Here is a 16,707-nt window from a genome sequence, read left to right as displayed (position 1 = left end):
TAACATGCATTTTCTGAAGTAAAATAAGTCAATAACTCCAGTAATTATAATTATTTATTAAGTATAATCCTTTTTTTTCACAAAACCACCAGTTTTAGGAGAAGTAGAACAAAACTCAGTGCAGTGAATCAAGGATCTTTGAGAAGAATGGTGCTGTTAACTCTGCCGGGGCTTATAATGTTCTAAAGGTAATAGGAATCCCAACACCTCTCTTCCATAACTCTCAGTCTCTTAGTGCAAGAAATCTGGACAAAGCCAGAAATAATGGTGGGCCAAAAGTAGGTACAGTTTTTAAATAGTGCTCTTACAAACTTAGAAAGTTGATAGAATAACAGGTTTTACATTAGCATGAATTTGAAGTCTGAAAATCAAATGTTTGCCATATTTCTGACTTCAGTCCTCAATTACTGGCCAGAAAAGTACAATTTTATGAGAAACGGACTAAAATATGAGTCAAAAAATATGGACAGTTGATATTTATGCTCCCTTCTCCCCCCATTACTGGGTTTCGCTGGGAAAAAAAGCAACGATGCTACTTTTCAGAGCAATCGTTTCTGTTTATAACGGCTAACATGATATGCTTAGAAACAGCATACAAACAATAACAGTAAAACAAAATAAAGAATAGCGCAGGAGCTGCTTTTAACGTGCTCTCCGCCTGCTGAGGTACACTTTTATGTTCGGAACAGATCCCTCATCATTTGGAAGGGCGAATTGTTCCATTCCATCTCTGGTACTGCCAGAGGAGGTGCTAAAGGTGCACAGCGTCTGTACAGGTCCAGTTTAAACGGAAGGCGGGTGTTTTCAGTAAGGGTCTGATTTAATGATGTCAGTGGGCGGACTTTACAGTCCGTGCACTACTTTTGGTAATGTGATACCAGATCGCTGCAGTAGCGCACTGCTATTATAGAAGGCACTGCTAGCGGCTGGCGGAGTTTTCATGCAGAAAGCGCACACGCGTTTCATCTCAGGTTTCCGAGCTAGTAGGCATCCAGCACTGAAGCAATAGCAGCTCCTACTTGTTTTGTACTGCTTTGTGCTCTGGAAGAAAGAGAAAGTGATTTGATTCTGAATGCAGGGGGAGGAGGCGAATACTTGATACTGTCACTTTGGACTACATTATTAAACATGCCATTCTTTGCTATTTGCCTCTTACTGCAGGGTAGTATGCACCGGGTCTGCAATTTGGCGAAAATTATCATTATGCCGATTTATGAGGCAAGAGAACTTTTGTGAGGTTTCAGTTTTATATATTTATTTTTGTCATTTTTCTTTCTTCCGTTTATATTAAAATAGAAGTATATGCCAAAACATTGTCACTGAAATAACTCACGTAAGGTCGGGAGCCTTTGGATGCGTGACTTTCCTTTTATTTCGCTACTTGGAAATCCTGAAAAGAGTTGGAACTTGGAAGTTGGAAGCATTAGATCGCCTTGGCAAAATTATTTTGGATTTATCTGGCATCAGAGAGCACTAACTTAGTTTGGGAAAAAAAGGGAAACTAAATCACTGAAAAATGTACATGCTGGAATTCGGGCTTCTTATTTTTACAGTCTGCATTCCAAAATGCACTGGTTTTGAATCGGGACAGGGTTATTATGATGACTATTCAGAGTCTGTGGATATAAAGGTAGGTGCCATGTTAATTTGTTTCGCACTGCAGTTAATAATCAGCTGTCATTTTGCATTGTGCAAGCGCCACATACCTGCCCCCCTCCATCCCCCATCCACTCTATAAGTCCTGGGTTATTGCATCTGATGTGGTTTTAGGACAGCCACATGCATACATATCAAAAACCCCTGATTTTAAGGACGTCCCTGATTTTTTACTCAACATTTAGCCCTTGCTTCCCTTAGTCCCACCTAAAACTTTTTCTGGAGAAAATGAGAAGTACATTTAATAAGCAATGGCAATGAATTATTAGACTTACAGACTTCTTTTGCATCAGAACATGTTATTACTTCACATTATCTTATTCTGACAACGTAGCGAGTTACTAGTACTGTCTCGTGCTTTAAAGTGTCCTTGATTATTTTTGGATTTTTGCCTGATTGGTTGAGAGTTATGGCGCGTGTCCACTGTCTCAAAAAGCACTCTGCAACTACACTGTCCCACACGTGAAGCAATCTCTGAATACACAGTTCCACATGTGTCTAATCGTGAAGGAGGCTCTGTGGTACCAAACTACACACATTGAGGAGTTTGAGACACAGTGTAGTCGTTATTTGCCCATTACTGAGGTCTCTGGCAGGTCGAATCAATTTCATTATTATGTACTGTTAAAGTATTCGTGCGAACCCCCTCAGTGTCCACGAAAAATGTATCAAAGTGCAAAGCATAAGTGGGGAAAATGCTTTGCGCCGCTGACACGTGATCAAACTTTAGTATGGGCATCGTTTGCAGACACGCTTCTAAGTTTGCATATTGTAGGACTTGATAACATTACTGCAAATTTATACTTCTAAATGTCATTAGATGTGTTGTGGACAATTGCCACCTCCCTGTCCACCGAATTGTTTTGTGTAAAGTCATAGTGAGTGCAGCGCCTAATAATCGTAGGTACTTTTGAGCTAGAATGTTAACCAAGAAAATTACAACTTGTTTGTATTTTGCAGTTACGTTTCTTTGCTGGGGGTGGAGGGGTACGTTAGGATAATGATTGGAGGACAACTTATATATTAGTTAAGCAGGGAGTTTCAGGATTTTTGACAGAGGAATGCGCAGTACTTGACATAATACCTTTTGAAGTAAATGGAAATCGGGAATTAACGCGTGTTGTGTTCATCTGAAAGTGTGGCATTACAAGAGAAAGGCCATAGTATGTCAGTAACACAAGGCACTGTGGTCTTTTCTTCTGGTGAGATGTATTTCTACAGAAGTATATGGTAAGGGTCAGGGCACATATATGCAAGTTACATTTTTATTTTTGTATGCGTATTCTCATGTTGGAAACTTCTAGCTCACATACCATGATCATTAATTATGGTGTTAGAATATACTCTGATATTTAAAGAAGGTGGCACCACATTCATTAGGGATGACATTGCTCAGAGCTTAATTAGGTGTAAATCACAGTCAAGGCACAAACAGCTCCAAAATAAAAAGCAAGTATGGTCTGTCACATACATTTCAGATACATTTGTTATGTACAATAACATGGCACATTGTCACTGTTAACATCATCAGGCTTCATGATTTGTAATTCCCATCTTGTCATCTTATGATCTGTGTGCCATTAATGTAGAGAATCTCAGGAGATTTAAATAAAACTAAAACAGAGATAAACACTGATAACACTTGCTCTTTTATATATGTACAGTAAAACAGTTATGCGCCTGTAAAACATTGTAATTATTTTAGTTGTGTATTCTTGAACACACAGTTATTGTACTCACATATATTTTCCAGTAGTAACCTATAATACATAAGGATGGAAGAATACAGCGAGCCTTACCCTGAAAAGTTACTATATTATTTCTTTGTGTTTTTAATATCTTTCATGTGTGAGCCTAGTAACTAAGTTAATCTGTTCAGGCATTAGTTCTTCATGCATTAAGACAGAAGGCAACTTAGTCGTATTTTCGACTTCATGTAGTAATATAATGGTGTGCTTTTATTATTATTATTACAATTATTTGCACACTTAGACTTTCTATTAGCATGTTGAATGTTAGGATTAATAAAAACAACAGATGATTGCAGACTAAGTCTTTACAGCTGTCTGAGGCTAAGATGTTAAATTAATTGAGAGAAACTTAAGTGAACAAATGTAAACTGTGATGAAAAATAAAAAAAAAATACTTTACCATTTCTACTCAGATCACATAGCCAAGAAAGAAAAGACAAATTTTTAACAGGTCTTTTTGTCTCCTATCTTCACATTAGAAACAATTCCTTGGGCAGTGTTCACAGACTTGAGTGTGCAGTTTTCAAAATTGTGAAGTACCACTGTGTCATTAATACAGAAAAATGTGTAGTGAGGTGGAGAAGAATTGCTTTGGGTGGCTACTCTCTTCAAAAGTATTTATAAAGAGAAACTTATTTAGTCGGGGAGGATGATGTGCTTGTATGCTTGGCTGCTCCTTTTGTCCACTACTTGTACTGCCATGTCCATCATTCTGTGTGCCTTCACCAAGTGTTCACTCAACAACACTGACAAGTCAGCACTTCTCTTGAAAGATTCTTTGTGAGGAAATCAACATTGCAGCGGAATAGGCATGATGTAACAATGGCATGCCAGCATCTTCTAATTCTATGGAAAGGCAAAGGATGTGGCTGTATAGATAAATGTTAAAAGAGGATGTATTTCATATGTTATGATTTAGGCTAATAAGTGGATTGTTTGCAGTGAGTTCATGGCTAGTACTCATGTCCAGACAGGTGGCATTCATAGAACAACAGTAATGCTATAGCAGTATTGTGTTGTATCACTGGGTGAATATTTTTGTATGTAGTACTAGCAAAGGAGTCAGACAGAGCAACATTCTTTTCAGAATGACATTACCTCCTATTTCTGATGTGCTTTTTTGTTGTATAATTTACATTGATATGCAATCAGTAGTAGTGGACCCATATAAGACAATGTAGCACAGTGGGATGCAGTCCTTCCAGCTTCAGGTAATGTACATGCACAGTGAACAGCACTGCTGTGCAGTATGAGATTTCACTTGTGTCCTGGAAATTCCTAGATACCATTGTTAATCAGCACCCATAGTGCAATATACATCACCACCAGAGTCTAGAGACTACATGGCTAAGTTAATAACATGCGCCTAATATTTTTTATATTGCAGCTGGGATGCTAATAACATCCATCCACAACCCCTTTTTTCCCATTTTTGCACATGGGGTCAGGGTTTAACTTCAACAGTAACAATCATCTACAGTCAAACCCTGCCATGATAGTTACTGAACATTGCACACTCACATGTACACTCAAACCTATGGCCAGTTTAGAGTGTGCAGTCCACCTACTGCAAGTCTTTGGAATGTGAGAGGAAACCAAAGCATCCACAGGAAACCCGCACGAATCTATAACATATTATGTGTTAAGTGTCTTCAGCTGTGTATAAGCATTTGTACTGTAATCCATTGCATAAGATGTTTTATTCTGTTATACTTTGTTCTATTATGATGGTTATCCCATGTTACTTTCAAAACTGTGGACTTCATAATTAATTTTAAATGTAATATGCTTGTCAATATATGTATTTGACATTAGCAGTCACTGCTTGCATAGTATTTCTTGCAGTTTTGAACTGAGCTATGCTACTCATTTTCTGGTGTCATATACCACTGAATTGGTCCTAAAGTTGGTCCAATAAGATTAATGCCTAACCCTGGTACACAAACTTAAATGAAAAAAAATGTGCATTCTAGATGTGTGAGCTGTTTGTTTTAACGTTGGCATTGTGGCCCAGTTCATGGATGAAAAGGGTCCCCAGACTAGTTAACTTACCTGGTTAACAAAGTATAGATAAATATTTTGTCTCTATCTTAGAGCTAAGTGTTCTGACAGAAAATGGGCCATGAACCAGCTCAACCACTTGGCTACAAAATGTAAAATAAGTAAATAAGAAGATAAAATGCATTAAAATTATGCATTAAGGTATGTATTGTAGGATTTGCTTTTCCCACGTAAGTAAGATTGTAGTAAATTGTTGTTACTAAAATTTCTGACAATTTTTTATTGTTGGTTGAACAAACTATTCTTGGATATTGAATAGTCCTTAAATTGCCAAAATAAATAAATACATAAATATGATCTGCATGTTTTATTATTTGTAGAGTTTCTGTGAGGTTTGTTAACAATGAAGATGCCATGAAGTTAGATGAATATTGCATTACAGAAGTATGTACAATTGTCTTTATTTAAAATTTGTATTTAATAAATAAGGGTTTTCAAAAGTAAGCCTTGTCCAACCAATGTGTCATTTAAAGGTTTATTTGTGTGTGGTTGTAATTAACTGTCTGGGTGATTTTTCACTTCAAATTAGGGTTTAAAAACCATGTGTAATTCAAGGGAAAGAACATATCAGTGGTATATGTGAAGAAATACTGGAACAAGCACCACAGCAAACTGTAGTTAAGAAACTATCCATGTAAGGCTGTTCTGGTGGCATAGAGGGATAAAGCCCTGACTATAGCCCACCTGACCCGGGTACAGTTAGCTGCTTGAGTGACTGACAGAGTGTCATGGAAGGGATGGGCATGCCCATTCAAGGTGGGAAGGTTCTCGTTGATGCCCTCCCTAATGGGAGGCATGGTTCATAGAGGGTAGTTGCCCTTGAACGTAATCAATGATCATGAGGGTGGGAAAAGGAAATGAGTAGGTCATACATAAATAAAAAAATCAGAATCTGTAGTTCCTGTTCTATACTTACTTTACAGGTTTTGCATTCCTGACTGATCCTAATTGTTTTGGAAACTACTTATCTCTTACCCAGACTGCCCATATATCCTTACTCAGTGTGTAGCAGAAAAAGAATAAATCTTCCTGGAATTAGTAATAGACAACATCCATTTTTCAACAGTTTGAAATTATTCTGTTATTAAATATAGAAAGTCTAAAAAGAAAGACAATAATCAGAGCAAGGAAGAAATGGAAAGTGATTACTCTAAAATCTGAATGAAATATTGATAACATGAAGGTCTGATATTCTTTAATAATAAAGTCGTATCACAGATTGGCATAGTTAGATGTACTGATCAAAGGTTTTCCCACCTAGTAGCCTAATAGTACTTTGACTACAAATGTTATTTCTTCACTACTGCTTGGAGTCCATGACAAGCCAAACCTGTAGATGACAAGCACCCTGATTTTATATTGTTCACATATCATTAAAAGTGCAGAACAAAGCAAGCTATATTAGTGATCATCATCTTTTTTCGGCTGTTCCCGTTAGGGGTCGCCACAGCGGATCACCTGTTTCCATTTCTTCCTGTCCTGTGCATCTTGCTATGTCACACCAACCACCTGCATGTCCTCTCTTACTACATCCATAAACCTTACCTTAGGCCTTCCTCTTTTCCTGTTACCTGGTAGCTTCATCCTTAGCATCTTTTTTCCCAATATACTCAGCATCCCTCCTCAGCACATGTCCAAACCAATGTAATCTTTCCTCTCTGGCTTTGTCTCCAAACCTTCCAACCTGGGCTGACCCTCTAATATACTTATTCCTAATCCTGTCCACCCTTGTCACACCCAGTGCAAATCTTAACATCTTCAGCTCTGCCATGTCAAGCTCTGACTCCTGCTTTTTTGTCAGTGCCGCTGTCTCCAACCCATATAACATAGCTGGCCTCACTACCATCTTGTAGACCTTCCCTTTCACTCTTCTAGGTACTCATCTGTCACAAATCACTCCTGACACTCTTCCACACCCACTCAATCCTGCCTGTACTCTCTTCTTCACCTCTCTTCCACATTCACCGTTACTCTGAACTATTGACCCCAAGTATTTAAACTCATCCACCTTCGCCACCTCTACTCCTTGCATCCTCACAATTTCCCTATCCTCCCTCTCATTCATACACATATATTCTGTCTTAGTCCTGCTGACCTTCAGTCCTCTTCTCTCTAGAGCATATCTCCATCTCTCCAGGGTCTCCTCCGCCTGTTCCCTACTCTCACTACAGATCACAATGTCATCTGCAAACATCATAGTCCACGGCGACTCCTGTCTGATCTTGTCTGTCAACCTGTCCATCACCATTGCAAATAAGAAAGGGTTCAGAGATGATCCTTGATGTAATCCCACCTCCACCTTAAACACATCCGTCACTCCCACTGCAGACCTCACCACTGTCACACTACCTTTGTACATATCCTGTACCACTCTTACATACTTCTCTGACACTCCTCACTTCCTCATACAATACCAAAACTCCCCTCTAGGCACCCTGTCATATGCTTTCTCTAAGTCTACAAAAATACAATGCAACTCCTTCTGACATTCTCTGTACTTCTCCATCAATGCTCTCAGGGCAAACATCATCTGTAGTGCATGAAACCATACTGCTGATCACTAATCATCACGTCCCTTCTTAACCTAGCTTCCACTACTCTTTCCCATAACTTCATGCTGTGACTGATTAATTTAATCCCCCTGTAGTTACTACAGCTCTGCACATCACCCTTATTCTTAAAAATCGGTACCAAAACACTTTTTTTCCATTCCTCAGGCATCCTCTCACTTTCTAAGATTGCATTAAACAATCTGGTTAAAAACTCCACTGCCATTTCACCTAAACACCTCCATGCTTCCACAGGTATGGATATGAACTGAAATAATATTTTAAATTATGTTCCTGGATACTTACCATTCTGGTTAGTTTGAATATTTACATTTATGTAGTCACAGATGATACAGTCTTTTTCCGATATATTTGCAAGTGTCAAAATAAAAATACATACCCAAAACTTTATTGCCTTTTAAATCATTTTGACAGTATTGGGAAGAATTAGAGAGCTTCATTCCAAGGCAAACTGTACAGAACAGGCTGGTAAGCTGTTAAGTGATGCATTGGTATTAATCATTTTGCAAATGGTGTACTTCTTTGCCACATTGCTGGCAAGGCAATGTATTCTCATGGACATGTGTGCTGATTACCACACCCATAACTGATGGAAACAGTGAAAACACATCTGCTACAAGCTGACAGATGATTGGATGGAAATATGAAACCAGATTACCACACTCCATAACTGATGGAGACAGTGAAAACATATCTGCTGCAAGCTGAAAGATGACTGGATGGAAAGATGAAACCATGACAGGTTCCAGGGCTAAATTCCATGACTTCAGGTGCAGAGCTACTGGATGAGATGCTGCACATGACACATACAGTACATGCATCTTGGTCATACTGAGGCAGACGGTATATTTGTCTTCTCTCAGTTTGTCATCCTGGTATTTATTTGTTGATTTAAAGAGAAATACCATGAGACTCGATTAATGGAGCCCAGTAACCCAAACATGTGCTTTTAGTAATAGTCAATAACTTACCAAGAGGTTGTGTGACCTTTAAATTAGTTGTATTAGTTAAGGGGAGGGGTACAGTGGGCACCGCTTCCCACATGGAGCTGTGCATGATCCCCATGTGGAAATGCTATCAAATTGTCTGTTGAGATTTTTTAGCTCTGTACTGAATGTGAGAGATGTAGGGACTTGCAGTATCATTAAGAAAAATTCTGATTAAGCCTTCTTTGTTATTGAAATGATACAATGTTGCAATATGGTTACTGTGTTGCTCATTTCTTAAAGCATAATATGTGTCTGGCTCCTGGGACAGATGCAAGACATCTGTTTGAAACATTGATGACACAAACATGACAAGTGGTGTGACAGATGGAAGGACTGAAAAGAGAATGATTACGTGTCCTGACAAAAGCTTTTCTTCTGTACAGTAGTGAGTCATTATGATGCAATAATTCATAGCAGAATTGAAGAGGAGCATTCTTGGATCTGTAAGGGGGAGGGTTAAGGGAGGTCTGACTGTTGTGCTGCATGCACATTGTCTTCTTTAAAAAGGGCCTGGAACTAACCAGTACCTGTTTAACTTGATTTAATTTAATGAGGCTATTTGTTAATTGGTCGTTGAATGGCTGTTCTTAGACTCTCTTCATCCATAAAATATTCAGAGTGACGTGTAATTGTAATGTATGTGTAGAATTTAGACCACCCTACAGAGCGATAGATTTTTAAGGAGCAAGGTTAATGAAAATGTCAAAAGAAAACTCATACAGGCATTGGGAGACATATACACTTCACAAAGGTAACAAGGAGCTTGAATTTTAGAACTGTGAGGTAAACATGTTTGTGTAAACACTCTTCATCCTTCATCTGACTCCTGCCAAATCCCAGCCACTATAGATACAAATTGTGCTAGATGTTATTTATTTATCTGTTTGTTTCTGAATCTGGTAGATGGAGTGACTCTTGTAGACTCTTCTCAGACATGGCCAAGAACACAGGGTAAAGTGGTACTATTTGAAGGGACATTTACTGCATCCAGTCAACTTAAAATGCATGCTCTTAGGAACTGATGAAGTTTTTTTGGCCTGATCTCATGGAGTTTCTTAGCAGGACAGTCAGCAAAGGAATGACTTCTGGATGGGGAACAGATTTAGGTACATGGATCACCTCAGGTTATTTAGACAGTAATCATGCCTTAATCTCTATGCCACTGGGTCGTCTGGAAATCATACAGTTTAGATGTACCAGCTATCACTTGACTCACTGTCTGACCAGCAATGAGATGTTTAAGGTTACATTGTAATCTAGAACAACAAAATGGTGTATGGAGTGGAAAAAATGCACCAAGAAAAAACAGAATCACCACTCCAAGTAGCCAAGAACCAGACTCAGTGGTATCAAATAAAAATGTTTAATTCCACAGCAAGAAAGACTCAGCAGTAACACTGTTAGTCAAGCGCTTTCGTCATCCAAGACTTCTTCAGAGCTGTGTAATACATCACTGACACACCTTAAATAAGCAGTCCCCCCCACTTAACACAATAATTAAACTTTAAAAACATACACCCTAAAAAAATCATTCTAAAACAGCAATAGATAATACATAAATAAAATGTTGAACTAGTACAAAGTGTTTGACAAGTATGGTATATAATAACACTAATACTATAACTTAGTAGCCCTATGTTTCAACTCTGGCTTGATAGAAATTTGGTCATTAATACCGGGGGCTACAGTGGCATTCAAACAAATTTGCCATCGCATTTCAGCCCTATCCAATTTGTTGGTCCAGTCACCCCCTCTAATGTCCATACCTACCACTTCCAAAATACCAAAATGGAAAAAGTGGTCAGGATGGAGGCTAATATGCCTGAATAGTGCATTATTGTCATCCCTTTTCCTAATACTATATAGGTGTTCTAGATTCTTCTCCAAAACCTCCTTTCCATTATCTCACGCCCTACTGTTTGCTTAGGTTCCAATGACTTTGAAGTTAGGTTGGCCACAGGTACTTGTAACACCAATGGTGTAGTCTATATTGCTGTATGCCAGTGTTGTCACAATTTCTATATAGGTAACATGGAAAGGAGGTTTCGGAGAAGAAAGAAAAAAGAAATGTAAAAAGAAAAAAAACAAACACCCCAGTGGACCAGGAGAGTAGACATTAATGGTACTAATTCCAAATGAAAACAACAACTGGGTAGAGAATGTTAATTCACTTGTGACACCTGTAGCTGTCACTGTCACTGGAGTACAGTGAGGAAGTAACAAGTATTCTCCTGGTTTTAAATGAATTGTTTATTTATAACATTTTGGTAAATGGGTAGAACTTATGGTTGCCTTTTTTCAGTGGAGTTGTGGTAAGAAAAGCTCCGGAGTACTAATAACATGCATTTGTTGTCAGTGAAAACCATTTTTCATGTATGTATTGCAGAAAAATATTCATACACAGAATGGAATTCAGTGTAAGAAAAAAAAAAGCAATGAAAATCAACATAATTTTATTTTGATCGCTTTTCTAAAATGTCTTTAACTGACTTGGCTATTATATAATGCTTCTGCCTCATGGGCTTCAGTAGGAGCTGTAGTGTGTATATGTACTATAGTGTAGAAGGGTGGATGACTATGAGGCAGTCCTTTTAAAGACAGCTAGTGATCAGTTGAACAGAACTACACTATGTTGCTGCAATGTGCAGTAGTATTTAATTGTTTGTGTCTTTTGGCTTTTCCCGGTTAGGGGTCGCCACAGCGGAACTCCAGTCCGCTAATGATTGGCAGTAGAGTTTTACGTGCTGGCTTGCCGGGCCTAACACACAACCTTCAATGAAGGAGCGCCCGTTCATGCATGTCGCCACACAGAAGACGCTCTGACTGAGAATTGAACAGGCAACGTCTAACTGTGAGGCAACAACGCTACCGCAGCACCACCACCGCAGTGCGTGCAGTAGTATTTAATATAGTATTAAACATTTTGTTCTGGGGGTACCTGAAGCAGCAGCCTGATCATAAAAGGATAAACTGAGGGAGGTTAAAGGTGATATGGGATTCACTCAGTTTCAGTGCTAGTATAGAAGGCTTGCTTGCTGCAGTGATATTTTACAGACTCCATTAACATATGCAGTTATCCCTAGTAAGAAAGGGAGAGAAGAAGATAGAGTTAGTTACAACAAAAGAAAGAAGGAAAGTGGAGAGGAAAGCAAGTGAGTGAGGAGCTGGAGTGAAGTAAACACAAACCTTGCTCCTTAGTTTACCTTTTCGCCTTTTATATGCTCCCTTGTGGATCGGCACACAAATGACGGCTTAGCCTGAGCATGACTCTACATACTTAAGCCTTGACATTTGCTACCCTCATTGCACTATTTTCTCACTGTTTCCAATATTATTTACAAACCACTGTATTACAGCTTTGTTGCTGTTAAGTCTCGTTATGTCATACTCAGAAGCCGTTCAGTTTACTAAATCCCAATATCTGTGTTTATTCTGCATTTGCTTTTGCCCCACGATGTACACTTATTCTTAGCGATTGCTTTTTAGCTGTATGATAGCAGTCTTTTTTATGTGTCCTGTACATACAGATTGTTTGGCCTCCTACCTTCTTAAATTGTTTTTACTGCTCATCTAAACAAAACATGTTTTCCTTTTTCTTTCATAGGTTCATATGTAAGTACTAGGCTAACTGCCCTTACAGGACATTTTAAGCCTAACCAATTTCCCTTTTAGTGCTCAAATGCAACCTATCCCATTTGGTTATATATTGGCCTTACCCATTACATGTTCAATAATTATATATTACTCCTAATGAGAATAACTGGGATCATACAATAGATGTGCTCCGAATAACCTATTCCATTTGGGTATAGGTTGGCCTCACCCATATGGTTGATAATTATATATTACCTAAATGAGAATAACTGAGATCATATTATAGATAATTTGAGGGGCTGCATGCATGGGATAGATAATTTAAGAGCTGCCTCTGTCTGCTAGTATTACAGGGAGAGTTCTGGGATAAGTTTTCTTTCTGTTTCCCATCTGTAAATCTTAAGTTGCACTTGAATATCGGCAGGGATGAACTTTGTTTTATGTGGATGGGGAGTCTGTTCCACCACAGCAGTATCCTCTGCAAGATATACCTGATCATCATACAATTCTGTTGATGTTGCAGAAGGGGTCATACTTAGACTGAATATTGAGACAGTAAACCCATCAATAATGGTTCTTTTTATGCCTTTATAGATTTATAACATTGTCACATTTTTGTCAAATGGTTTATTTGTGTTTTATCTCTGTTTTGCTTCATTTTGTAATTATATTCTTATTGTTAACAACAGTTTTGTTTCTTTCTAATGCTTTATTTGTGTATCAGCATCTTGGCCCAGGTTGTAGTGAGAATGGTCTTTGGATCAGTGCACTTAACCAGTTAACAAATGTAAATTAAATAAATGGCTAGTACGAGTAAGAACAACTTGCCAGTGTATGAGTATCCATGTACCAAGTGGTATCTAATGCTGAATAATAATAAAAAAAAAGTTTAGACAGCAGCTTAGTTTCAGTGCTTGACATAACTAGGGTGGGGAAGAAGGGTCAGTATGACCTAATACCATAACTAAAGCTAAACCATAAAAATAACAAAATGACCATGTTTTCAGGACACAAGATTATTTGAACTGGAACCTTGGTGAAAAGCCTTCTAGGGAAGTTAAAATTCACAAAAACACATAAAATATAAAAGGGAAACCACTAAAATAAGCCAAACATAAAACAGAAGTTATTCAATCAGTAATAATCTCTTTCCAGTTACATGGTAAATTTAAAGCAAACAGCATGTGTATTAAAGTTAAAATGAAAACATTTTCCTTAAAACATGGAAGCTGTTATAATGTCCTCCCATCACTTGAATGTATTCCAGCTTGTTCAAGAATAGTAGATTTTAAAAATAGTAGTTTAATCAGCATGTTTAGATAAAAAATGTCAAGCCACAAGACCCTCCAAAGTGAATTTTAAGTTCTCTGAAAGTATTTATACAAGACGCAAGGCAAAGAAACTTGTGTCCAGAAATCTTATCATTTTATTTTGCTATGTCCAAAAAAAAAAAAAAAAAAAAAAAGTACAGATGGAAACAATATGTACTATAGTGCCTGCAAAGAACACAGAAGAAGGTGAGTAATTGTATGTGGTGTGATAAGTATACACACATGGCATAACAATTTACTTTGTATGTTGTTTGCCTGCTATTTAAACTTTAATTGAGTACTTGGTGTGCTAGCGCATCAGATAATTTTTTTTTCCAAACATCTTTATTTAATTTTCGCATATGACAAAGGCAGTCATGCTTTTATATAAATGAAGAACATACAAAATGATACCACTTTAGTTGCAAACAGTTTACATCACAGACACCATAAAACAACTGTAGCTGCAAACATTATACATCACTTATAAACCATCCAGTCATTGTCAGTTAAGCATGATATGGCTCATTCAAATCCTGCCTCTTAAACCTCGTTCCTGTCTGCATACATTGTTCCCACAATTCCCATGTTTTCCTATGTAGTTTGCTCCTTCCCTTTTCTAAAGATCTCAATTCCAATTGTTTTGTTTTTGTTACTATATTCACTTCTTCTACGAAAGTTGGTCTAGACTTTGATTTCCATTTTCTAGTAATTGCTTTTTGGCAGCCACCATAATTACACTCAGCAAGGCTTTACTTTGTCTAGGCAATTCTGATTATGTACCATAACTCATAGATTCATAGATTCATAGATTTGTACTAGGCTAACTACCCTTGCGAGCCATTTTAAGCCTAGCCAATTATCCCTTGTGAGACTCAACCCCTGCACCTTGTGTTTGTAAGGTAAACACCTTAACCATTAGGCCACCCTCCCCCAAAAAAAGAAATCATATCCCCAATCAGCCCAATCTGCTCATCCAGTAAATCTGACAGAGAGGTCTGCAGGGAAATCCTAAAGTCTGCCAGTTCATTACACTCCCAAAAATATGTTCCCAGCTACTTCTTTCTTGCTTATCACACCTCCAACATTTGCTATCCACCTGAGGAAAAATTCTTTGAAATCTACTTGGGGTATAAAAGTACCCATGTAAAAACTTCCAGGCAGAGATCCTAAATCTTCTAGAATTTGTTGCATGTTTGACAGATATACATATATCCCCCATTGTCTTTTTGTGAATTGCTTATCCAATCTCTCTTCCCAATCTTTTCTAAGCTCCACTAATTGATTTTTATAGTTATCATGCAATATTTTATATGCTTTATTAATTATTCCCTTTTTAATGGTAGCTTCTGATCTAGATTCTATTAAAAACTCTACCAGTCCTGGTCTTTCATTTAGGAGCCCCGTGTTTCTTTCTCTTTGCCTATAATCTAATATCAATCCTTGATAGGGAAAGCAGTCTCTAACCTGCAGTCCAAAGAAATTCTTGGCCTCTTCCCATTATGTTACTTTTCCCTTTCTAGTTATTTGCTCCCAATACCGTGGTTCCTTTGCCAGTTTTCTCCAATAAATTCCAGCCCCCATGCCTATTATTTGTATCCCTGACCACAGTCATCCCTATCGACAAAATCTGTTTTCTCTGTTCTCGTGTGGGTTTGATTCTTAGAATACTTCCTGCTATTTTATGAATATAATTCTCTGTATGATTTTGGTTACTCTCCTTAACCTTAATAGTCTGCATCCAAAATCTCAATCTCTCCTTATTTCTTGAGATTCCTCCCTGTGTCAGCAACATTCCTTTCCACCTTGAATTATAGTTTTCTGTTTGTGCTAAGTATAAGAGCCTTAACTGTGTTGCTCTAAAATACCCGCTCAAATAAGGTGAACCTAGTCCGCCTTGTTCTATTGGTAGAATCAGCTTATCCCACTTGACCCGCGCGTCTTCCCTTTCCAGATAAAATTCTTCAACTTTTTTTTAATTGCTATCCACAACTTCTCCTCTGGTTGATAAAAGTATGCCTGACCTGTGTATAAGACTAAATAGACTAAAAACATTTTAATGGTTAGTATCTTAGTATCCATATCCTTATAACAAAACCTCCAATTGCTCAATTTTTGTATCATCTTCTTTTTAGTCTCTTCCTACATATCCTTAGCTACCACCACAGAGTCATTTCTAATCCATACTCCTAAATACTTCATTTTATTATGTCCCCATAAATATGGATATTGTTGAACCAATTTGTGTGTGGGTACATAATTTACCGCTATTACCTTTGTTTTAGCTTCATTAATTTTGTATCCTGAGAAGATTTGAAACTGTTTTAAAATGTTCCACAACATGGTAATGTCCCTTTCTGGTTTTGTCATGTATAAAATAATATCTGGAAATAGAGCCAGCTTTTCCTGACTACCATACCAATTATATCTTTAAATTTCGTAGTCCCTTATTTTTTTTTTGCCAATGGTTCTAAATAAAATGCAAACAACAAAGGGGTAAGCAGACAGCCCTGCCTGGTTCCTCTATTCAAGCAGAAATTATCGGAGAGAACCCCACACAATTTAATTTGCATCTTTGATCCCTCATATATTCTTCTCATAAACTTTATAATTGTATCAGAGAAAGCAAATGTTTCCATTGCCCTGCTCATGGAGTCCCAGTCTTCTCTGTCAAATGCTTTCTCTGCATCAAGACCCACCAATAAAAGTGATACTTTCTTACATTCTTCTTCCCTCTGGATCATTAATGTTCTGCTAATATTTTCAAATGTTTGCC

The 16,707-nt window shown here is 37.7% G+C and overlaps 1 protein-coding gene across 1 annotated transcript in view; it reads left to right on the top strand.

Annotated features, from left to right (window-relative positions):
• The first annotated feature begins 907 nt into the window (after positions 1-907).
• Positions 908-16,707, top strand: part of VEGFC (vascular endothelial growth factor C) — a 544,599-nt gene continuing 528,799 nt past the window's right edge. Inside the window, exon 1 of the mRNA XM_044062523.1 lies at positions 908-1,630. Within this exon, the coding sequence (XP_043918458.1) occupies positions 1,517-1,630 (114 nt within the window). The 5' untranslated portion in view covers positions 908-1,516. The remainder of the gene's footprint in view (positions 1,631-16,707) is intronic.

The sequence above is a fragment of the Protopterus annectens genome, chromosome 2.part1 (assembly GCF_019279795.1).
Source record: "Protopterus annectens isolate FY-2018-M chromosome 2.part1, PAN1.0, whole genome shotgun sequence".
Lineage (NCBI taxonomy): Eukaryota > Metazoa > Chordata > Ceratodontiformes > Protopteridae > Protopterus > Protopterus annectens.
The sequence above is the reverse complement of the archived record's forward strand: the minus strand, read 5'-3'. Positions and strand labels throughout refer to the sequence as shown.